The sequence below is a fragment of the Pleurodeles waltl genome, chromosome 11 (assembly GCF_031143425.1).
Source record: "Pleurodeles waltl isolate 20211129_DDA chromosome 11, aPleWal1.hap1.20221129, whole genome shotgun sequence".
In the NCBI taxonomy this organism is placed as follows: Eukaryota; Metazoa; Chordata; class Amphibia; order Caudata; family Salamandridae; genus Pleurodeles; species Pleurodeles waltl.
The window spans coordinates 322,667,862-322,693,476 of record NC_090450.1 but is presented as its reverse complement, the minus strand read 5'-3'; the positions used below and the strand labels follow the sequence as shown (position 1 = coordinate 322,693,476).

General features: G+C 45.0%; 1 protein-coding gene across 1 annotated transcript in view; it reads right to left on the bottom strand.

Moving 5' to 3' along the window:
* Window positions 1–25,615, bottom strand: part of SLCO2A1 (solute carrier organic anion transporter family member 2A1) — a 403,388-nt gene that overhangs the window by 80,195 nt on the left and 297,578 nt on the right. Inside the window, exons 9-10 of the mRNA XM_069213584.1 lie at window positions 6,531–6,714; window positions 4,969–5,119 (exon numbers count right to left, since the gene is read on the bottom strand). Of these exons, the coding sequence (XP_069069685.1) occupies window positions 4,969–5,119; window positions 6,531–6,714 (335 nt within the window). The remainder of the gene's footprint in view (window positions 1–4,968; window positions 5,120–6,530; window positions 6,715–25,615) is intronic.

Genomic DNA, 25,615 nt, shown 5'->3' with positions numbered 1-25,615 from the left:
GACACAGAAGCCCCCTGCACTACGCTGCGCACTTGGGGTACACTACTCAATCAGTGGGACATGGCCTACAAGCCTATGGACGACAACTGCACACGTAGGTGACACAGGCCCATGAATAGCTGTCCTTGGCACCCTACTGCGGTGGGGGGTGGGGGCACAGGGCCATGCCTTACGGAGGGGACTAGCCTACAGAAATCGCCCTGGCCTAGGGATGCCAACAGCCCTCCTCCCCCACCCAGACACCTCCACTGCGCGCTAAGATAGCTGAATGTGCTTGTACTCACCCCCTTGTGTCTGCTGTATTGTCCTCACGCGCCCATCCAAATCGGGGAAGGCCACCGCCAGGATCCGGGACATCAGGGGGGTCAATTGACGAGTGGCACCCCTCCTACGTTGGGAGGCCATCCCCAGCAGAGCCTCCGCGGTCTTCCTGCTCCCGCGGCGGATGTCCTCCCACCTCTTGCGGCAGTGGGTGCCCCGTCTGTTGTGGACCCCCAGGGTCCGGACGTCCTTGGCGATGGCACGCCAAATGTCGATTTTCTGATGGGCGCTGACCTATGTGACATGTACAGGGGGAGAAAATAGGATAACATAATTTTCTGCATGCTCGATGTGAGTGGCCCCCCATCCCCACCCTTGCCATGTGGCACATGCTCTCATCTGTCGTTTGATGCATGCCTCATTCGCTCCCCTCCCCACCATCGTTCATTCACCCCACTCAACCCAGGCATTGGCCACAAAGCATGGTCCCAGTGTACTTACCTGTTGGTCTGGAGGACCGTAGAGTAGCGCATACTGGGGGAGGACCCCATCCACGAGTTTCTCCAATTCTTCAGAAGTGAAGGCAGGGGCCCTTTCCCCAGTCGCAGCAGCCAGTGTCTCTTCCAGACCGAGGTCACAGCAGCACTTGCAGTATAGGTCCTCTCCTGTGGATGATCAGGTCTCAAGTGATTAAGCAGATAGAAAATGGCAGTCACGCCCGCAGCGGTGCGTACCGCGGCGGTGCGTACCGCGACCGCCGGCGCACATCGTCATTGGCTCCTAAAACCCATAGGGTTCAATGTTAACCAATGCGGCTTTGCACCACGGTCTTCGACCGCCTACCGCCATGGTGTGCCACGCCAGCGCATTGACCTCACATCCCATTGTCGCACTTCACAGGTCAGGCAGCCGCCATTTCAAGGGCCCACATGGCTTAATTTCTACTGCGTCACACATGCCTAGGCTTTGCATCGACACTCATACAAGCCATTCACTGCATAGAGAATCGTATACTGTGTAAGCTGTGGGAACGTACCTGTGGGTTGATTGACTCTGTACTCGCTGTTGTCCTTCCTAGGCACCGTCCGCTGGGACTTGCGAGGAGATGGAGGAATCTTCCTGTGTACAGACCGCTGGTGGACCTGTCGACAATGGAAGAAAGACATGTCATATTGACATACAGGCTTGACCGAGCCACTATACAGGAACTGTGTGCCCAGCTGAAGCCAGACCTGATGTCACCCATCCGCCAACCCACAGGGATTCCCCCTCTAGTGCAGGTTCTGTCAGTACTCCATTTTTTGGCAAGTGGGTCATTTCAATCAACAGTGGCCATGTCATCAGGGATGTCTCAGCCTATGTTTTCAAAGGTGTTGTCCAGAGTGTTGTCTGCCCTGATGAAATACATGCAGAGCTACATTGTTTTCCCTGAGGTGGGCGATTTGGCTACAGTGAAGGGTGATTTCTATGCCCTTGGACATATTCCCAACATCATTGGTGCCATTGATGGGACACATGTGGCTTTGGTACCCCCCAGCAGGAGTGAACAGGTGTACAGGAACAGAAAAAGTTATCATTCAATGAATGTCCAGGTGGTCTGTTTGGCTGACCAGTACATCTCCCATGTAAATGCCAAGTTCCCTGGGTCAGTGCATGACGCGTACATCATGCGAAATAGCAGCATCCCTTATGTGATGGAACAACTACAGAGACACCGTGTGTGGCTAATTGGTGACTCTGGTTACCCCAACCTGTCATGGCTACTGACCCCAGTGAGGAATCCCAGGACAAGGGCAGAGGAACGCTACAATGAGGCCCATGGGCGGACTAGGAGGGTGATCGAATGCACCTTCGGCCTCCTGAAGGCCAGGTTTAGGTGCCTGCATATGGCAGGTGGGTCCCTAATGTACTCACCAAAGAAGGTGTGCCAGATCATCGTGGCCTGCTGTATGCTTCACAACCTGGCTTTGCGACGCCAGGTGCCTTTCCTGCAGGAGGATGGTCCAGATGGTGGTGTTGTGGCAGCTGTGGAGCCTGTGGAGAGTGAAGAGGAGGAAGACGACGAGGACGACACAGACAACAGGGACACAGTGATACAGCAGTATTTTCAATGACACACAGGTAAGAATCAACACCGGCATTTTACATTTACTTACAGTCTCCTGCCTCTCTACTGTCTGAGTTTCCCCCCAGTGTATGTTAACTGAGTTGTGACTTTCCCTTCCAATTTCAGAGATGTGGGCCCCACTCCGTGACCTCTGCTTTGTTTGCCCATGGACTACAGCTGTGTGACAGTGGTATGTTGTCATCACAATGTAACTAGACATTTTGGCACGTTTATGTCTAATACATTTGTTCAAAATACAGGCAGACTCCAGATTATTTTTGTGCAATAAGTGTTTTTATTAAAGTGCTCAATTTAGGGACATGGTTGAAAATCGGGGATGGGTGATGGTGGAGGAATGTCCATGGCAGAGTCCAGAATTTCAGTCTCACAGGTGCATTGTCCATATGCCTGTGGAAGGATGGAGCAGGGGCAATTTAAGGTTGGACAGGGTGACAATGTGGGACAGTGGGATGACTGTGGCCTGTGGCTGTGTGAGGGGAACCGACTGTCCCGAGGTCCCCGATGGGCCGGGCTGGTCATCTGGGTCCAGGGAGACAGAGCTGCTGTCATCACTGTGGGTCTCTTCTGGGGGTGGGATGGACATATCTGGACCCTCCTGGGCAGTGTGGTGGCGTTCGGGTCCTGCAGGGGTATAAGAGTATGATTATTGCTTCTGTGTGTGCCATATCGTGCAATGGTTGGGTGCCCGTGTACCCCAGTGCTGGCATTCCCTTTTGGGGGCTGTTGTGACAGTGGCTTGTGGGGAAGATGGGTATGTGCAGTGGGCATGCTTTGGTGATGGGTGTCCATGCTTTGTGGACGCATGCAGGGCTAGGTGTTGGGATGGGTGGGTTGTGATGGTGAGACATTTGCAAGGAGTAGGTGTGATGGGGGTGGGGGTGAGGGTGGGGGTATGAGTTGGCATGCAGGTGGGGTGGGGGGGATGAAGTAGTGAAGATGGAACTTACCAGAGTCCATTCCTCCAGCTACTCCTGCAAGGCCCTCAGGATGCAGGATGTTCAAGACTTGCTCCTCCCATGGTGTAAATTCTGGGGGAGTAGGTGGGGGTCCGCCGCCAGTCTTCTGCACCGCGATGTTATGCCTTGATACCATGGAACGCACCTTACCCCGTAGGTCGTTCCACTGCTTCCTGATGTCGTCCCGATTTCGTGGATGCTGTCCCACAGCGTTGACCCTGTCCACTATTCTTTGCCATAGCTCCATCTTCCTGGCAATGCTGGTGTGCTGCACCTGTGTCCCGAAGAGCTGGGGCTCTACCCGAACTATTTCCTCAACCATGACCCTGAGTTCGGGGTCTGAAAACCTGGGGTGTCTTTGGGGTGCCATGGGGTGGTGTGAATGAGGTGTGGGGTGGTGTATGTGTTGATGAGTGTGGTGAGTGTGGTGGTGTGTGGTGTTTTGTGTGTGGATATTGTGTGGGGGATGGTGTAGTGTGCCTCTGTGTGATGGTGTTCTCTATCCTGTGCTGTCTCTCTCTGGGCTTCGTCTATGATTTGTGGTCGTAGGGGTTTGTGGGTGATGTGGGTGTGTGTTTTATAGTGTATTGGGTGTGTGGGAGTGTTGTGTGTATGTGTCTCAGGTGTGTGTATTTCAAATTGTCCAATGTGGTTGTGTTTTGTAAAGGTGTGTGTATTTTGAGCGCGGCGGTGTGTACCACCAATGGAATACCGTTGTTGAAAGACCGCCGCGTTGATTCGTGGGTCGGAATGGCATGGGCGTATTTCTGTTGGCGTGACGGTGGAGGTTTGGTTATCGACAGTTTTTCGCTGGCCGTTGGTGTGGCGGACGTTTGTGGATGTCGGGTTTTTGGCGTTTGCCAGTTGCGGGTCAGAATGACCGTGGCGGTTTACCGCGATCGCAGCGGTGTTAAGGCGGTCTTCTGACCGGCGGTAAGCGCCTTTTACCGCCGAGGTTGGAATGACCCCCTTTGTATTGTAACACCTATATACTTTTAATGTATGTTTATAGTGAGAAGACCATGTTGTGTTTTTGACTAAAAGTTTGAAACATCAAGACTCAATAATAACAAGAAATAAAGATGAAAGTAAAATATTTGTATGCAGTTATGCTTAGTTAACTCACTCTAGGAGCATAGCACATGCTATGAGGTCAATACGCAGTGCACCATTTGCATTATCTTGGCACCAATTTTATCGCCCTCATGGATGTGCAACTCTTTGAAGTAAGTTGACTTGTACACACCAAATGTACTCCTGACACCCTCTACAGCTTCCAGCTCATCTACACAATGGCTCTTACTACCTATTAGTGATGTTCTTTCACAGTAAAAAATATTAAGCCAAAATGCTTGGTACCAATGACATGGCCTTTTAAGGCTAATGTAGATCGACAAGTAGCAAGAGTGAAATAAAGTTCACTTGAGCTAGACCCAATGATGATATACTGCTCAGAGGACAAGATATGGTTTAATTAAGAAATGAATACTTAATCACTCCCACCAGCCTTTCGATATTTACTCTAAAATGCCTGTGCGTCTCAAACAGCCTAGTGCTAAATAGCAACACCATCAAGATTATGCGTTTCTCTCCCTCTTTCTAGTAATCTCCATCACCACTTACCTCAGGTCTTCTCCCATCAGCTGTTGTGTTAAAGCTTGTACAACCCGCGCTGCAAGGTGAGATGTATTCTGTGCCATCTGCACCGCATACCGGGTGAAAGGCTGACACTGGACAGGCACAATCGTTTCTGCACTGCTCACTTTTTCCAGAGCTTTAAGCATTATAAAAGAAAATGATAAAAGAAGACAAATTATAAAAGAAAACCAATAATAATACATCTTGCAGTTTCTTTATTGGTCTTTCTCCCCATCAAAGTGTGTGTCTGTCCTCATTGAACAACGTTTAGTAATCATATTTTGAACAGCACTCAATACTGAATTGTGCATTCAGAAGAAAGCATTACTCAAAGTACAGTATTCAAATCCTGGAGCTATCCAAGATCTTGAGTTGGCATTGCAAATTGCAAGACTGGACCACATCATGAGAAACTCTGAGAATGTACCACTAACAATGGCCACATCAGATTAGGGGACTGTTTCTACAATACGATTCCATATGTCTGTTTTTTCCTGTTTTGATATTTTCATACCAACACACCTGTGATGTCAGATTCCTGGTTCCAACAATGTGTGCAGTTTCTATATCTAATCTCAAGATATGTGGTGCTAACTCTGTGTGGAAATATTCAGGATCAACTCGTAATATCAGACGTTTGTGTATGTTCTACATATTAAGATAGTAAAACTTCCAGGGACTGATCCAGTGAGACCTAGGGTGTTTTTTGCAGGCAACAAGGGAAATCTGCAGGGTGTGGGCCTGAAAATTGTTAGATCTTGAGAACCAGGCATGCAAGTCTCAATTATATTGGGTGATGTAGAGGAGGGGAGTAATGGGACAGTCTCCCCCATAAGTGGCAGGCGTTCTAGTTTCCCTCTTTGTAGTTCCTCACTTCTTTTAAAGGTGGAAGAACGAAACTGTTTCTGACAGGGAAGCCTCAGATGGTTCTGCCATCAAAAACATCTTGTCAATGGGCCAGCTGCTGCATGTTTGCTATCTATATGAGTTCCAGATGGTTTGCCAGATTAGGACAGGGCTTCTGATGCGGTTGTTTCTTTTCCAGTACTGCCATACATAGTTCCCCAATCACTGACAGAAAACCTACGGAGCATCCAACACTGATTTTTTGTGGTCCAAAAACAAGCACTGCTTTACGATCTTGTCTTTGGAAAAAAGCTGACCAGTCTGGGATGTCACCATGGAATTGTAGGATGACTGACATTGTGAATTATTCCTGGAAAAGATCATGGCGTGTTGTCGGTATCCCTTTTTGTGAAAAAGCCAACCACAATAGTGGCAAACTCTAGATTTGGCAGAAACGCTGTAGCTGGCACACCAGAGGTGGTGCCCTGACATCCCAATGTTTGGGCAGTACACCTGCCAGACCCTAAATACCCCAACTATCTCTTCTGCCAACTGCTTTCTCCTAACTATGATATCTGAAAAGTTGTACCCCCTCTCAGTCTTTGTACTCAATAATTGGGCCCCTCGATCCTCACTCTCTCCCTTGACAGGATTTCTGGTTCAAACCACGAGACACTTTTCAAGATCCCCAAACATCTTACCTGTTCACCCCTGCCACGGGCTGTGTTGGACATCCCATGAAAAAAAGTGGTAGGCAGCAGAGGACAGAGACCAAGAGCACTGACAGAGCAAAGCGTGGGGTGGCACGGAGCGAGAAGCAGTAGCGCTTCATAACAATGCCTCCCAGGAGCATGCCCAAGGCAGCTGCTGGCAAATTTACTGCTCCTGTTAGGGGAGAAAGGAAAGAAAGAATATTAAAAACATAAAAGTTAGTTCAAAAACACAATAGCACTATTTCCAAGGGCTCTTTAGTTTAGCTTCAATGTCCTCTATACTGAGTGTTCAGTAAACGTGACCGAGGGACATGGCGAAATGCTTTGTTCCAGAACCCACTTAGCAGACATCCTTGCCAGGTAACTAAATCTTGTTGTGTGGTTACTTTTACCCTCTTGGATCTTCCAAGGGTGGTTAATCTCAGGCTTTGTTGGCCATGCTCCAAGGAAAGCTAGAGGAAGCATAACGTAAGGCTGGCTCATCTATAAGGAAATCTGGAGATTTCTAAGAACCATGTGTAGGTGACAAATTGTAGTCATGGTGCAAAGTTAGTTACAAGTCATACCAAAGTAAAACTTGATTTTAAATGAGTGAGCATATATTCAGCAGATTGGAGTGAGTTCAACATCTGAACCCTGCACAGATGTAGATAGATCAGCTTTATACACTTTACTCATTTACCCCTGACCCCGCGATTGGATACTTCAGTAAATATATTGGTAAGTGTGTGACACCATGAATGTGGGCATGAAGGATTAAGTAATTTTTGGAATTACTTGATAATAGAATGCACCAGTTTAGGAGTCAAGGTGTCATGTGCATATGCGCAATGGCTAGCCACAACTTTGAGGAGCCTGTCACTCTTTTCTGTTCTCCGTGTGCAAGATATGTTGTTCAAAAGGATGAGGCTTTCAGATTGAATTCCTTGGAAGGATACTAGAAAGAAAGGGTCTCAAACCAGGGTCCCTTTTTTTCACTTTCGCATCTCTGAATAAGTTCCAAAGTGTCCAGTGTAGTCTCAGCTTGTGCCTTGGGTATTTTCAGATGATGTCTTGACTGGGTATTTTGTGGCAAGTCCCTGTGTACCCTACACAAGTTATCTGAATATTCTGATTTGGTCCGTTGGGCTTTTTAATCATGTTGTCTGAGCATTAGCATGTAGTCCCTGTATATTTTCAGCTCGGTCCCCGTAGGTTCTCTTTTGAGTCTCTGGGTATTTTTGCTTTGGGCCAGATGTATAAAACAATTATGCGATCGTCCGCTTGCGATCACAAAAATGCATTTTGGTATGTATCAAATCCAATTTGCGATTCGGTAACTTGTTACTGAATCGCAAATTGGATTTGCGACTACATACCGATTTGGTATTAGGAAGGGACGCCCTTGACACGCCCCTTCCTAATACCAAATCGGTATGTAGTCGCAAATCCATAACGCAGAAGTATGTATGATTGTTTTGTGACCGTGAATACGGTTGCACAACAATCGCAGTTATCACCAATTTCAAATTGGTGGTAACCCATTGGCAAAGGGGAATGGGTCCCAAAGGGACCCCTTTTCCTTTGTGAATGCATGCAAAAACATTTTCTAAGAGCAGGTAGTGGTCCCACGGACCACTGACTACTCTTAAAAAATTTAAAGAAAACTTTTCATTCTTCTTTTTTAAATTCATCCCGTTTTCTTTTAAGGAAAACAGTCTGGATTTTTTTAAATAAAATTGCTTTATTTAAAATCAATCACAGACATGGGCCAGCGGTCCACCTTGTCCTGTGATTGTAGCCATTCGTAAGGGGTCGCAAATTGAAACCTACCTCATGAATATTAATGAGGTAGGTCCATTTGCGAGCCCTTGCTAATCGCTATATGAATCTCCTGGACTTTCATACATTCCAATAGTGATTACCTAATTGTGATTTGCAAAAAATCCCAATTTGGTAATCGCTATTGGTAATAAAGATACATCTGGGCCTGTGTCCCTAGCTATTCCCAGTAGTTCTTTAAATATATTCTTAGCTGATTCTTTATGCATTCTCAGAGGGGCTGTGACTGTTCTCATCTGATTTACTGGATAATGTTAGCAGTTTCCTTTGGTGTATTCTGATAGGTCGTTACCTATTCTCATCTGATTTCCATCATTTACTGATTAGGTCTAAACAGCCTCAGGTGGACCTCTGTTTAATATCTGGCGTTTTTGTAGATTCTCGTATCTGACTTCCTGGATATTCTAAGCTGGTTAGTATGGCTGTCAAAGAGTGCAAGAGCTCTTTTGTTTATGGTTAGTTTTTCTAAAATTATTTATTCTCTGCGCATCCAAAAATACAATGGGACAGAATAATAAATATTTTGATGTGATTCACTCGAGGAGTGTTCCTGTTGAATATGGGAAAGGCGGATTAACAGGACGTCTGAGCATTATATAAATGCCCCTGGTTGCAGTTAATCTGAGTTAGTTCTGTCGTGCATTTTACTGTCTTTTCTGGTTTCACCTGCAGTTCCTCGTTCATTTAAATTAAATAGGATTTTATTCTATGAGATTCATACATGGTCTGCCAATTAAAAAATTATGGGAGTCCCTTTATTTGACTAAGAAATTGATTTCTTGACGTGTTCAATTGCCTTTTACAGAATGCCGCAGTAATTTGCCTAGCCAGTATCCGTCTTACACTTTTTAATGGGTTATAAGGCTTTTTTGGTGAACATTTGAAAGTCACCATATGTATAGGAAATGTATTCGTATTCTCTATTTTCTCAAGCGTTCGTGGTTCTTTTGCAGTTTATCTGTGTTTCTGTTTTCAGTCTATCTTAGTGCAGGTGACTGGGTAGTCCATGTGTACAATGTGTCAGTAACATTACTCCACTGGCAATTCTCAGATGATTTCCTTCCTTCCTGTAGTGATCAGGTCAGAGTACTCTCAGACTGATCCCTGCCTAGCAGCAGCTGTTTTGTTGTCACTGATTTCTGGCTTCCTGGATATTGTAAACTGCTTTGTCCGGCTGCCCCACAGTGCAAGAGCTTTTGCATTAATGGTGAGTGTTTCTCAAATTATTCTGGAATTATTTATTCTCTTGACAGCCAAAGAACAAAATGGGCTCGATTCACAAAGATCTAGGTGTGCCTTATTCTTTCTGGTATTCCAGGCACACACCATAAATTTAGGAGTAAGTCAAGAGTACTCCAAGAACAATTCACACCACTCACAGCAAAATCTGTATTACTCAAGCCTGATGAGTTACTCGCCCTTTAAATTGGCAACTACACTTTGCTGTTTCAGCCACTGTTTCCAGTCCTGGGCGTTTCACGTGAAAATAATTGCTGTTAGGTTTTATTAGTGTGATTAGGTTCATAGGCACAAACCAAAACAACAATAATCATGATTTCTTAGGGTGTCCCACAAAAGGCCAGAACTAGATACAGAGTTGGTAATGCCACTACCTATACCCTTTCAACAAAGGGTTTTCCCACACATCGTTATGCATAACAGTCTATTTTTCTATAGTTCTGTTTGAAAACGTTCTAGAAGCCATGCAGTAGTTCTACATGAAAAAGATCTACAAATCAGGAATATTTTTGGACTAATAAATGGTGCTTCATAATTGTTTTGGCTAAGTAACACAGAGGGTCATATCAGATATTGTATAGAAAATAGCTACACTTTCCCAACAATCGATTATATAGTTCTGTCAATTTTCTTTTGTTTAAGAAGTGTAGTGAAACAAATATGCTGAAACAGAATGCTAAAAAAACATTTCTCAATCAACCAACCAAACAGTTACAAAATGTGTTTTGCCCGTTTCACTCGGTGCATAGTGAGTGACATTTAAACAATAGCCTTGTTGGCAACATGGTCAATTATAACACAATTAAGGAAGTTGACAAAATCCTCCTAGTCAATCACGCTCTTTCCGATCAGTCGCCTGTTACAGGAGGTGTCACCCAAGGTTCCAGTCTCTTTCTGACTCTGTTCAACCTGTACATGGAGCCCCTGACTGAAATCCTTAAACTCTTCCACATCTCTAAACACATGTATGCAGATGATACTCATCTGTACATGAAAATTACCTCACCTGGGCCCATATGTACCAACGCATTTTCCCATAGCCACAGAATGGGTAAAACCCTTTGATACATCTGGTCCCTGATGACATCAGCACCCTTAAATACACCTTGACAAAAATGCATCATTGGCTGACTTGTAACCACCTCAAACTCAATGCCCTCAAAACAGAATTCCTTTTGATCTCACCACCCACCATAGCCCCTATTTCAAAGACTGGCTTCCACATCTTACTGCCTTGGACTGTACCACCTACATCATTGACTCAGCTAAATCCTGAGAATAATCTTGGGCAATAATCTGTTGATGTAAACACACTTCAGTACCACCACCAGAGGAGCTAACCATCAATTATATGTACTAAGGAAACAAAAACCTTTCCTTCCCATGGCAGATCTCAAAACAGTGGTCTAAACACATGTGATATGGAAATTTGAACATGCAGTGCTAACCTTGTCGGCTTCCTGAAAAGAAAAATCACTCCATTGACCCATAAAGTGTTGCATCACAACTCCCCTTCATACCTGTTCCAGACGTTGACCCTATCTTGTAGAAACAGAACCTCTAAAAGAACAAATTCGTTACTACTTAAGCTACAAAAATAATGAAGAAGAATACCTACAATCAATCCTTTTCCAGAATGTTCCCTAAAATTTTGAACTCTCTTCCTCCGGAGACCAGCTGCAACCCCTCCTTCTCCATCTTCAAGAAAGTAAAGTAAAACTCCTACTAGCCAACAGATTTCTCTCACATTGAAGCCATTCCTACCTCTCCTCAAGTGCGACACTTACTTGGAGGTAATTGAGGCTGCATTTATCATGCCCGACCAAATCCCCAAGATCCACACAGTTTGTCCGGTGCCCACCAACTACACACTGTCTCAACACCTATCGGACTCTGCCCATGCCAGCATTTCGAATGACTATGGGCCTGATTACGACCCTGGGGGTAAAAACCGCCAGGGCCGTGGTCCGCGGGAGCACCGCCAACAGGCTGGCGGTGCTCCTTTGGGCATTCTGACCGCGGCGGTACAGCCGCGGCCAGACACGGAATGTCGGCGGTGTACCGCCGGCTTTCCGCTGCCCAGGGGAACTGCGCCGCCATGGGGATTCCGACCCCCATACCGCCATCCTGTTCCTGGCGGTTTCGGACGCCAGGATCAGGATGGCGGTATGGGGTGTCGTGGGGCCCCTGGGGGCCCCAATGGCATGGGCACTGCAGGGTCCCCCGTAAGAGGGCCCCACTTAGAATTTCAGTGTCTGCTTAGCAGACACTGAAATTCGCGACGGGTGCTACTGCACCCGTCGCACCCCTTCCACTCCGCCGGCTCCATTCGGAGCCGGCTTCCTCGTGGAAGGGTGTTTCCCGCTGGGCTGGCGGGCGGCCTTTTGGCGGTCGCCCGCCAGCCCAGTGGGAAACCCAGAATGACCGCCGGTCTTCTGGCGGTTCCCGCTTGGCGGGCGGCTCCCGCCACCCGCCAAGCTTGGAATCACCCCCTATGTGTGCCACATTTGTTGTTCTTATTATTCTGACTTTATTATTTGCTTATGTAACTTATTTTTTTGCAGCATGACCTACTCCACTTATTTGTACATAGCATTTCGTTTGATTCATAACTTCCTTTCATTATTTCTGACACCCGAAAGGGCTTTGTTTGCACTTTATAAAACTCTTTAATTAAAAATAAAATAAAACTCAGCAATATTTGTGTTTGGATTACAAACATTTTTAAAAGGCAGGGAATTAGAGGTTTAGGGCCACATATACATAGCTTTTTTTTTGGTTTCAAATGGCCATACTCGCAGAATCGCATGTTAAGGTTGTCGCTTCCGAGTAGCAACTCGCAATCCTATATACAAATGTTTTGTGGCTGGAATGTGGTCGCAAAACATTCACTTTTTATCACCAATTTCAACTTGGTGCAAACACATTCGCAAACAGGAAGGGTCTCCAAAAGGCACCCTCGCCTTTGTGAATGCATGCAAAAACATTTTTTAAGTGCAGGCAGTGGTCTCATGAACCACTTCCTACTCTTAAAAAATGAAACTGAAATGTTTCCTTTTTTTCTTATTAAACGCATCCCATTTTCCTTTGCATTTAAAAGCAACCACAGACATGGTGGTCTGATGACCCTAGCAGGTCACCATCCCTGTGATTTTTGCGATTCCTAGTGGGTCGAAATTGTGACCTACTTCATTAATATTAATGAGGTAGGCCTATTTGCGACCCACTGGGAATCACAAAAAAAACTCAATAGAGTTACGTATATTTGAATTGCACTTTCCTAATTGTGATTCATATGGAATCTCAGTTAGGAAATTGCAATTCCTAAAATACGTACATGTGGTCAATAGCTTGTATTGAGCAATGGTGTGAGCTGAAAATTCAGTCAGCTTTTGAGGAACTACGACAGCTATTTGTCAAGAAATGAGTATGGGTAGTAGGTGAGAAGCATGGAATAAGTTAGACTTCAAGACTCATGCAATTTATGGTATTTATTCATGGGATTTATATGACCCTAACCATTAATGCGAATGATTTATGTATGGTATTTCTGAATGCTTTTTGGAATCCAATAAGAAACAAAATCGTAATGATTTTGTATTATATTGGTGATTGATATTTGGAATCCCAAAAAAATGAAAATAGATTTTAGTTTATCTATTAGTGATCAGATTGTGTGAGATGTGGGAGCAGAGACTGTGCTAAACTGCATAATTTCCCTCTCTGCCGGCTCTGTAATGCATGCCATGCATATATTTTCACTTCCGCTCAACTTGTACTACTACTCAAACCTACAGCATTTATCTAGTTTAATTGGAGTGTGCCCCCACCAATCTGTGATTGACAGAAGCAGAGCTGCAGCAGATTGGTCAATCCTCATTTGGCTTTTTGTAAATTGCAAGTTGATTAGCGAGTGTGCTGCAGTTACGTTTCTCTCAAGGACTTAAATCACTTGCAACATAAAGCATAATTTGCTGCATAATTTGCAGATTCGAACAAAATAACATTTCTAAATGTATTTAAAAGTTATTAAATACACTGCATATATGGGATGCATATAAGGTGCGACACCTGTGAGATACTTTGCTAAAGTTAACTCTCCATGTTTTGCCAAGGCGGCGGTAGCATCCTCCACGGGTGGACTAAAGCACGCCTTGTGTCTGCAGCACTAATGAAAACGCCAAATGTGTTTCATAAAGAGTCGAAAGAATGATTCCTACTTTGTCTTGAAAACTTTTTGCTCAGTGTCCAGGCACATTAGTTTACTTGGTAAACAATTATCAAAACAGCTGCTATTTTAAACATTTATCTTTCTATATAAGTCACATGATGTAGTGTGATGTAATGTTGTAGTGTAACTTTTATAATCAATATTAACATGAAAAGCTTGCAAAATAATGTATAATGGAGCTGCATAGAAAATGTATTAATACAGTACTAATGCACGTGTTTAAAATGTGCCCACGGGGAGTGGCCACCACTGTACAGTATACGTTGATTAATGAAACTGACTAATGATGAATTAAAAATGTACTAATGTGTGACTTTATATTAGCTATATGAGTTATGTATTACGGTTTTGCTAAATTAATCACTAGGCCTTAGTTAGCAAGGGTCTGGGCCTACCTGCCTGGTCTCATATTTAATGTGTTTTTCTAACGTGCAATGTGCTGCTTTCCTGAAGGACACGACGCTGCACTTTCCCAGAAGCTAGAGATATGTGTGTAACCGTAGTAAATTCTTTCTCATGGGACCCGACTTGCTCAAGGAGACATTCTTGCCAAATGCAACAGTGTAATTCGCAACAGGTGCAAGGTCACCTAGACTAAGAGAAGACAATGGAACTACTAATTGGAGCGACAAGTGTAACTTTTCTTACCTGACATTCTACCCGTTGAAGACGTCAATCACAGGAACCAATAAACTAAGTGAGAACTGTTTTAGGTGAAAATTCGAGTAAGGTGTGTGATGGATCATTGGACAGAGATAATGATGCACCAAATATTGCCCAATTGGAAATTAGAGACTTGTTCAACAGATTTGATATAACACCGTGACACAAGGAGAAATCAGCCATAACGTGCCTTTACCCTGCCAATCTTGAATCCATTATTCTTCCTTGCCAACCCTAGCTACTCTGAGAGACTTTGGGGGTCATTCCGACCCCGACGGGCGGCGGGCGCCACCGGGCGGAAACCTCCAAAAGACCGCTCCGCGGTCAAATGACCGCGGGGGTCATTACAACTTTCCCGCTGGGCCGGCGGGCGATCTCCAAAAGATCGCCCGCCGACCCAGCGGGAAAGCCCCTGCAAAGAGGAAGCCGGCTCCGAATGGAGCCGGCGGATTTGCAGGGGTGCGACGGGTGCAGTGGCACCCGTCGCGATTTTCAGTGTCTGCAAAGAAGACACTGAAAATCTTTGTGGGGCCCTGTTAGGGGGCCCCTGCACTGCCCATGCCAGTGGCATGGGCAGTGCAGGGGCCCCCAGGGGCCCCATGACACCCGTTCCCGCCAGCCACACCGCCAGGAACAGGCTGGCGGGAAGGGGGTCGGAATCCCATGGAGGATTCCCTGGGCCAGGGGAAAACCGGCGGGAAACCGCCGGATCCCCTTTTCTGACCGAGGCTTTACCGCCGCGGTCAGAATGGCACGGAAAGCACCGCCAGCCTGTTGGCGGTGCTTCCTCTGCCCTCCACCCTGGCGGTTTGAAACCGCCAGGGTCGGAATGAGGGCCTTTGTCTTTAGCTGTTTGATACTTTAAAACCATCCTCACCTTCTTCCTTGCCCGATACTTACTTCTCCTCCTTATGAGGGAAGAGCCCTATTCTTGCTAGTAAGGTAAATTATCAAAGTTGGGACGCGTTATCAGTTCTGGTAGCAGAGGATGGTTTAGGCCCTTTGGGGCTGTAGGACGAGGGACCATTGTTTTAGAATTGTTTTTGAGATAATGCAAATTAGAGAGATGATGTGTCCCTAAGCCCCAAATGACTTTCCCGGAATCTCTGAGCTTGCCTCAGTGAGTTGGGTATGTTCTCGGCGTTCTAGTGATAGTATGAGTGACGTAGGGTTTGCGCTTGCACAGCTTATGCATACCGCAGGTGAATTGTGAGATTTGTGAGAATTTTTAGGCCAGGTGATGTTTTAGTAGGAGTGTGCGTACACCGCAGTATGAGAGTAGGGAAGTCCGCGAACTTCATGTGAGTGTGGCACTTTGTGCTAAAAAAAATGTCCATGTGGTTGTTGATGATATACGGACCCTGCATGGTCTTAGACTCTGGAGTATATTGATAAGTGTATGAGACACTTGGTTTATGTTGTAATTTGCGTGGTTTAATAGGTCAATCGGGCGTGGTTGATGAGTCGAGTTTGAGTCAATGTGAGTGAATGAAAACTTCTATGGAGATTTGGTGGGTTCTAAAGTGCACTAATACAAACCATTGACAAGTCGAGAGTAGAAGTTGCGGGTCAAATTTTGCTAGCGAGTGCGGGATCTGAGAAGGAGAGAGTAGCGGCCGAGGCTTAAAGTGAAATCTCTGTAAAGTTCTGAAGCGATTGTGTTAGCCTCCCTGTAGTAAACCGGCAAATTTGAGTTTTTGTTGTGCTCCCAATATATTGCATTAGTTTTGTGTGAATAGAGAGTGAGGAAGACAAGCCGTAAGACTTTGTTAGCCGCAGTGTGTGTGAGTGTGACATCATTGGAGCCGCGCTGGGATAGGTCGGTTAGTGAGAAGGGTCGCTCACGGATTGGCAGCCGTCCGTGAGAGGCAATTGGTTGAGAAGGTGGGTGAAGAGAGTTCTGCGAATTAAAGTCACCTCCTGATTCGATCACAATAAAATAAATGACATAAAGATTAAGTTTTTCAAGGCTTTAAGGAGCGCTTTGAGAGGAGATGTGTACATTACCGCGAGTGTGGGGGAGCCTACACCGCCTGAGGATACACAGGCTTATGCCGTAATGGAGGAGACGGGAGTCGCGCCATGTCTTTGGCTAAAGCAGTGGTGCAAAATGACAGAGAAAGATGGGTGTTTAGCTTTTCCGGAGCACGGATCGTTCAATATAATGATTTTAGAGAATTTGCGGAAGGCATTAAATGAACAAAAGCCACCTCCGGGGCCAGCACAGTTTGAGGTTTTAGCAATTTGGGAACTGATGGCCATACAACAATGGAAACAAAAGTTTGAGAGGAGAATGAGGAAAGCAGAAAAGACGCTAGCGGAGGCTAGGTGGGATAGTGAGCACAGGATGTGGAGAAGGGAAATAATAGATGGAGTTAGAATGTTTCCAGCAATAACTCAAGAAGGTGAAGCACAAGGGGGGAAAGCCACTTGTTAGACAGATAAGGGCTCTAGAAAAGCAAAGTAGACAAAGAAGTCCTGGGCAGATGGAGATGACTCGGATGATGATGAGTTCCTTAATCAGTTGTTACATGATCGACCACCACCATATGCCATAGATGACAATAGACCAAGTACTAGTGCAGGTCCTGTAAATTTTATGCAAAACCAGGGAACAACAAACCAGGTACAGGTAAACACTGTTGCGACACCAGCTCTGTTACAGAATAGTGTCAGTGTGTCTACCGCTCCAGAAATACAGACACAGTTGCAGCCACCACCAGTTCAGAGGCTCTACCCTGATGTCCCAATTTTAGAGACAACTACAAGCTTGATGGTGCCGTCTGATCTGGCATATACGAGACCAAAGCTGATACAAATTGAGCCAACTCCACTTTTACTGCCTCAGGCACAGCAACAATTGTTACCGAATTGCACTTCAGTCACAGGACCGCAGTCAGCCACAGCACCCGTAATGAATCAGAATATGGGAGTTAATGCTCTACAGGGTTTGGGAACCGGCAGGCAGGCGCCAGCCGCCATATCCTTACCTATTACAGTTGGTCCACCAGTACCATTGTGTGCACATGCAAAGCCTAGTGTATGTGATCAGGGAATAATGACCCAAGAGATGACAAGAGGAGGGTTCGTAGGAAGCTCTCAAGGTATGACTCCAGTGGAACAAACCGTAGAGAGATCTAGGTCCCTGTTAGACTTCAGTCCGATTGGGGTTCCTCTAGATACCATGAGACAAGCAAGTTTGGGACTGCTGACTCCATAGATTCCAAGTGCGAATGTGCCACAAACACCAATGATGTAGGCTGGAAATATCTTGTTGCAAGGGTTGACTGCACAACAATTGAATGAATGGCTAGATAAGTTAAACTCATCACAGACTACTCCTGCGACAGCAGAGCGGTCAGAAAGAGAAGAGTACCTGAATTTTGTGAGATTGGGTATGGAGGCAGCTGAGCTAGTTGAAGGGAGCATGGGAGTGAACAGGCTAGAATCATATACTTGAGGTATCTGTGCCCGAAGATAACCAAAGAGGTGAGCAAGGTGCACCAGAGGTTAGTGAACCTGGCAGATAAATACGACATAGACTTAGACAACACAAAACATCTGAAGAGGAATTACAGGTTAGACTTTGAGCCTAAGGATTTTGATCACATGAGGTCTACTGGGATGAAGGCACACCTTAAAGAAATACTGCAGAGTGCACAAGTTTGGGGAACACTAGAAAAGTGGGAAGACAATTGGGCAAAGAAAAGAGATAAAAGGAAAAGTGACTGCTCAGAACAGCAGCAGGTGAAAGCCGTGCCAGATATGGGTACAATAAAGATGTTACCAATGAGAGAGACAGCTGGAGGGGTTCTTGTCCATGTGCCATGGTCTAGAGGTGACATTTTGTCTTTCACAAATGACTTTCCCAGGCTGAGGGAGAAGCCGATGGAGTGGTATCTGCAAACAGACAGGTTTGTGAAGCTTGCGAAGTGTCTTTGGGAAGACTTGAATACGTTGTTTGAGATTATAGTCTCAGCTGATTTGTTGCTCGAGTGCAAGAGGAGAGTGGACTGGCCTACAGTAGAACCGGCAAGGGACAGAGCCACAGGAGCACCGTCTCCTGAGGTGATGAGGTATTACTATAAGGTGATTGAGTTTTTGAAGCAGAAAGGTTCGCCGCAAAATACTGATTGGCAAAAGATTGAGGCCAAAGAGTCGATACATGCCTACTATGAGAGGCTGTTGAAGGCGTTCAAGCATTACAGTGGTACAGAGGTTATAGAGCCGAAGGACATGAATCACCTAGTGTTCAGGTTTGTTGATGGGCTGAGACCTGAGATTAGTCAGATGATTAAGAATCATTTGATCTGTTGGCAAGCGAAGCCAATTGATGAGGTGTTGCAGTATGCAAAATACTGTAGGGACGAGATTGAGTTGAAGCAGAAAAAGTTAAAGGAGAAAGTGATGGTGATGCAAATTAAGGCAGCACAAGCAGGGATGCATGGAAATGGTTTACAGCAGATGGTGCAACAGCCGCAAGGAAATGGAATGCTGCAGGCGCAAGTGAGAGGCAGGTGTCGAGGAGGTTTTGTGAACCGTGGTCCAGATTTGAATACTGTAGTTGTTCAAAATGATGTGCAGGGGATGAAGAAGGTGTTACCCTGTCATGCTTGCGGGGGCGTTGGACACTGGAAGCGGGAATGTCCGATGATGGTGCAGGAGGGTGTTGTTCAACAAAGCAATGACATTAATGCATTCCATAATGTTAAAGGACCAAGAATGAGGGGTCCAAATACGAACTTCCAAAAATAACATGGTTCAGATGCAGGGTCTTCAACCCATGCAACAAGTGCAGATGCCACGTTTACAACCAGTACAGATGAAGCAAGTGCAACAGAAGATTCCAGTGGTACCTAGACAGCAAATGCAGTTGCCCTTAGCACCAATGGGACAGCAACAGGTGATGCTTCCTCAACAGGTCACAGGTCAAGGAATGAGTCAAAATAATGCAGTGCAACAGTTCCCATTGCATGGTGAAAATGGAATTAACGATGAATAGTCTGATGAGAGCTCAGATAGCGAGGAGTGCAGGCTTGTAGCGTCCTTAGAAGTAGATCAGAGAGGATCCTACGTGCAAGGGAAAGTGATTGGTCACAAGGTCTCATTCTTGGTTGACACAGGAGCTACACGCTCTACAGTCAGAAGTGCAGAGGTTCCGAAGTTGCCTCTTTCGGGGCGTACAATAAAGATAGTAGGAGTGGCAAACCAGCTCCTGACTAACCCAATCACAGATCCGGTCCAGGTTGAGATTGGTTCCTTCCAAGGATTGCACAGATTTGTAGACTGTGATTCAAGTCCTGTGTCCCTACTTGGAAGAGACTTACTGTGCAAGACGAGGTGTTCAATCACCTGTTCCAATGATGGAATTGAGGTACAGGCAAACAGTGACGATGAAGGGGAAGATGAACAGATCTCAGAGCCTGAGACAGAGACAGCAGATGAGGAGTACCCCCTGATAAACTTCTTCCCAATGTTCACAGTGACTGATCTGCCAGCAGATTTGCAGGGCACAGTAAAGGAGAAAGTGTGGGACTTGACAGGAAAGGAAGTGGGCCTGATAAAAGTAGTAGATCCAGTCAAAGTCAGTGTGAAGCCTAATGCTGTCTTTCCCCAAGTACCGCAGTACCATATGACACTAGATGTCCTTATACAGGTAACGCAGATAATTGGAAACTTTGAGAAGCAAGGGGTCCTGAAAGAAGTGATGAGCAGTCCATGTAATTCACCTATAACGGGACTGAGAAAGCCTTGTGGGAAGGTTTGAATTGTCCAAGACTTGAGAAAGATTAATGACATAGTGGTGAAATGTTGCCCAGTGGTGCCAAATCCAGCTGTAATATTGTTCCAGGTCCTATGTGACGCAGAATGGTTCACAGTTGTGGATTTGTCTCAAGCATCCTTTTCTGTACCTCTTCATGAGGACAGCCAATTTCTCTTCAGTTTCCAATTTTTTGGACAAAGTTAACAGTTGGTGTTGAATTCCTCAAGGGTTTTCGGAATCACCTTCTATCTTCAATCAGATATTAAAGACAGATTTGGAGTCATTGGAATTGCCTTTTAATTCGACTCTAGTGCAGTACATTGATGATTTGTTGATTGCATCCAAAATGAGAGATGACTGCAAATATGATACGATTGCCTTACTGAACCACTTGGGAAAGAATGGGCATAAAGTGTCCCCAAAGAAGCTGCAATACTGTCAGAAAGAGGTGAAATACCTAGGTCATCTAATTGAGAAGGGGTCGAGGAAAATATCCAAGGAAAGAGTGACTGTCATATTGCAGAAGAATCTCCCGACATCTCGGAGAGACGTTAGGATGTTTCTAGGAATGGTGGGCTACTGTCGTCAGTGGATCCCGAATTTCTCAGTTATCTCCAAGCCATTAGTGAGACTGACTGTTAAGGAGGTTAAAGATGGGCCAGATGGCATAACCTTGTTCAAGAAAGAAATGAAGGCATCTATTGAGTTGAGAGAGTGTATGTGCAGGGCTCCAGCTTTAGATATGCCTGATTACACAAAGCCTTTTGTCCTGTTTTGTCATGAACGTGATGCTTGTTCCTTGTCTGTCCTGACACAGGTCCATGAAGGTGCAAACTGACCTGTAGCATATTTTTCAGCTACTTTGGACCCTGTTGCAGCAGCCTTACCGGGTTGTCTGCATGCAGTAGCAGCAGTTGGTCCAAGCCTCACACAGTGGGAAGGCATAGTGTTGGGACATCCTTTGACAGTAATGGTCCCACACTCAGTTGAGATTTTGTTAACCTGTACCAAGACTCAGCACATGACAAATGCAAGACTGATGAAATATGAAACTATTATATTGGGGTCACCAAATGTAACTTTGAAAAGATGTACAGTGCTGAACCCGGCAACTTTGCTTCCAAATGAGAATACAGAAGCTGAGGATGCTGAGGAGGTAGAACATGACTGTCTTGAGGTAACAGAAATGTGCACCAAACTGAGACCTGGTATTAAAGATACCCAATTGGAAGAAAATGATTACATTATCTTTGTTGATGGCTCATGTTTGAGAGACTCAGTAGGAGTACTGAGAGCCGGATACGTTGTGTGTTCAATCACTGGTATCCTAGAAGCACCTTGGCTTGAAAGAATATACTCTGCTCAAGTGGCTGAATTGGTTGCTCTTACCAGGGCATGTCATGCCGCTGACAAACTGAAGGTTAACTATCTATACTGACAGCAGGTACGGATTTGGAATTGTCCATGATTTTGGCCAGCTATGGTCCCAGAGGGGTTTCCTGACCTCTTTCGGTTCTCCAGTGAAAAATGGTGAAAGAATTAAGGAGTTGTTGCACGCGATTCAGTTACCTCATGAAATTGCCGTGGTAAAATGCAGTGCTCATGTGAAATCACAAGACTTTGTTTTAATGGGAAATGGATTTGTGGATCAAGTCGCAAAGTTTTGCGCATTAAACTGTATATCGTTTTAAGCACAGTGGGAATTGTTACCAGAAACAGAAAATGAGACTTGCACAGGTTACGCATTAAGGGTGGTTGACACGTTGGAAGAACTGAAATTGATGCAGGGACGTGCCAGCAAAGATGAGAAATGCTCTTGGCTTAAGATGCAATGTGTACAAAGACCAGATGATTTGTGGGTGTCAGACGAGGGGGAAATGGTTTTGCTGAACAGTCTTCTGTCACAGTTTGTAAGGTTTTACCATGGGCAAGCACATATTGGGAGAGATGCCATGATCAGGTTGTTCAAAATTGACTGGTTTAACCCGAAATTCAGGCAAGCTGCAGAAGTGATTTGTCACAGGTGCATCGTCTGTCAGCAGATGAATGCGGGGAAAGGGACAGTGGTAAATTTGAGCCACATTGGGAGAGCAGGAGGTCCATTGAGCAGAATGCAATTGGATTTTATCAAGATGCCTGTGTGTGGAGGTTTGAGATACGTGTGGGTGATTGTGTGTATCTTTAGTCACTGGATTGAAGCTTACCCTACACGTAGAAATGACAGCCTCACAGTAGCGAAGCTGCTGCTTAGGGAATTGATACCACGTTTCGGGTTTCCGATCTCTTTAGAATCAGATAGAGGAAGTCACTTCAACAATGAGGTGGTTAAGCTATTGTGCGCAGCCTTAAACATTGAACAGAAGCTGCATTGTAGTTACCGCCCTGAAGCCTTAGGATTAGTGGAGCAGATGAATGGTACTCTGAAGTTGAGAATGGCAAAAATGTGTGCTGCTACAAATTTGAAATGGTGTGATGCATTGCCCTTAGTGCTAATGTCAATGAGAAATACACCCAACAAGAAAACAGGACTGTCTCCTCATGAAATTCTCATGGGTCGACCCATGAGACTGCCCGCAGTGACTGTAAATGTTCTTGTGAGTATCACGGATGATATGGTGTTAGACCACTTCAAGGGTCTGGCTGACGTAGTCCGCTTTTTCTCTCACCAGGTGGAAGCAACCACACTGCCACCGATAAATGATCCAGGTCACAACCTGAAAGCTGGTGACTGGGTTGTTGTCAAGAAACATGTGAGGAAGTCGTGTTTGGAGCCACGTTGGAAGGGGCCATATCAAGTAATATTGACGACTACTACTGCTGTGAAGTGTGCGGGAATTCCAAAATGGATCCATGCCAGTCACACAAAGAAGATGAAGTGTCCAACTGATGAGGAAATTGAGTTGTCGAAAGTAACAACAACAGAAAAGGAAGTCTCAGGGCCGGAGAGTAATCAAAGGGGAACTGAGACAGAAGGAGTACCCGTTGAGGACGGCTTGGTCACTTAAACAACAAACGAGACCCAGAGGGGTGACGGTGAGCTTATCTAAACTGAGGTGCCAGGAGGTCCTACCCAGAGAGAGGTCTTCCCAGAAGCAGACAGGTGTGGTATTGAAGTTGAGCCCCTGACAGACCCAGAAGGTGAAGGAGTTGAGACAGAAGAGAGTCAGAGTGTCCGGACTCCTCCTGAGCCAATTGCAGGTCCATCAAGAGAAAACACCATAGAGACAGAGGAGGGCAACGAGTTGCCACAAGGAAGGCCAAAGTCTAGAGAAACACTGAAAGGAGATAAGTGGCCAGAATCGCAAGTGACAAAAGGAAAGGTGGTTGTTTACAATACAATAGAGGAAGACGTTGATACCACAAGGAAAGAAGACCTGAGCGAAGGGGAATTGCAAGGTGACCGCAAGTTGAAAAGAAAGAGAGTAGCAAACAGAAGATACGCAGGTCCTGAATGGGCATATGCAACTTCAGCTGAGTGACAACAAGAGTTTTTGGCGTTCTGTTTTGATCGAGAAGTCCCAGGTCAGTACTTTGGCACTTGAGTCTGGCCAGGGGAAAAGACTGTACAGATAAGAAAATTTGTAGTCAAAGAAACTTGAGAAATGAGGCTGATAAATTACCGGATGTGACACTGGTTAACCTGAATTGACTTTTGAGAACCGATTTTGACAAGCTGCTAACCTGAATTAACAAGGATCCTGGGAGTGAATGAGAAAACTGTAAATAGTTGCTAAAGAAAGACTGCTTAGCTTTGCTGAAAAGAAACATCATAATAAGTTCTAACCATCCTCTGTTAGTTGTTGTTTGGACTAATAATACTTCACTTTCTGATTCTTTACAGATCATGGCTAACACTAGAGATGATAATAGGGGAAGTAGGCGTTGTAAATGTTTGGGTGTTGTTTTAGGTATTGTATGTGTGATATTCATCATAGTTGTGATTGTGGGAATGCCATTGGTGGATAAGAGTGAGACTAACAATGCTACAATTCCTGAGACCGCTGCTACACTAACAGCTTGGGAGAGGTTTGAGCAAGATACAAAATATTTGCATGAGGGAACTAACACAAAAGGGGAACTATCTACTAATGTTTTCTCTCGCTTGCTGAGTGAGTATTTTGATACTATGGATGCGAAAGCTTGTTATGTGTGTACACAGATTCCTGTTTCGGTACAAGAGGGAGTTACCTATCATAGTTTGCCTCTAACCTATGGGATAAGCTGTAGTCTGTTACTAACACATTTCTATAACCAGGAAGAGATTCAATACTTTTATTCTAATCACGACCGTGTGTTTTCTTATGTGTCTATCACAGAGGATTTGAATAGTGTAGCTAAATACTATAGCATAAAACTAGTTAAGGGGTTCTTTGAAGCAACACTGACAATTAGTACATCATATGCACACCGCAATAGCTTAACATGTTTGCTTACACCTGTAGAGAAAAACTTTCTAGATCACATGGAAGACAGAAGAAGGGCTTTGAAGGGGAAATTGGAAAAGGGCTTGCAGCAGCGTTCGTTTATTAGTAGTGGGAGTTATAGTGCAGTTAGGGAGCAGGGGAAATTAGCTTTAGATGCACTACACATAGGTAAGCTTTGCATAACGCGACCAAAGTCATATTATGACAATGTGTTTGTGGGAACGAGTGAATGTAAGCATGTGTTTTCATTTCAGAGTAAGTGGACGTTCATGTTAAATGGACAGGATCCAGCGATCCCTGGGATCTATTATATTTGTGGACTTAATGCTTATTACCGTCTTCCGAAAGGATTGTATGGGACATGTTATTTGGGGATAGTTTTCCCAAAGATATATCAGTTAGAGGACTTGAAGAAGTTTCCGAAATTGTCTGAATTACATCGTACTAGACAAAGGAAAGAGACTGCTGCTGGTTTAGTAGGAGACATATTTGGGGCGATAATTTCTTCAGTGGGAGTTATCTTGAATTCGATAAAGATTCAAAAGTTGTCTACTATTGTGGATAACATGCTGACAAACTTCACAGGGGCTATACTCCTGATGAATACTGAACTTGCTGCGGAGAGGGCTATGACTCTTCAAAACAGGCTTGCTTCAGACATTCTTTTAGCGAAAAATGGCAGAGTTTGTAAGCTGCTTAATGAGCGACATTGTTGCGCTTACATATCTGACAATAGTAATGAGATTAGAAGTATGCTTACTAACCTAAAAAGAGATAGTACAGATTTGAAGGAACTGAAAGAACCAGGTGTTTGGGAAAAGGTTGGAAAGGGACTTGCTAAAGTGGGAAGCTGGTTTAGTAATATTTGGCATGGGACATTGACAAAAATAATACAGGGAATATTGATTGTCCTAGCTTGCTTATTTGGGTT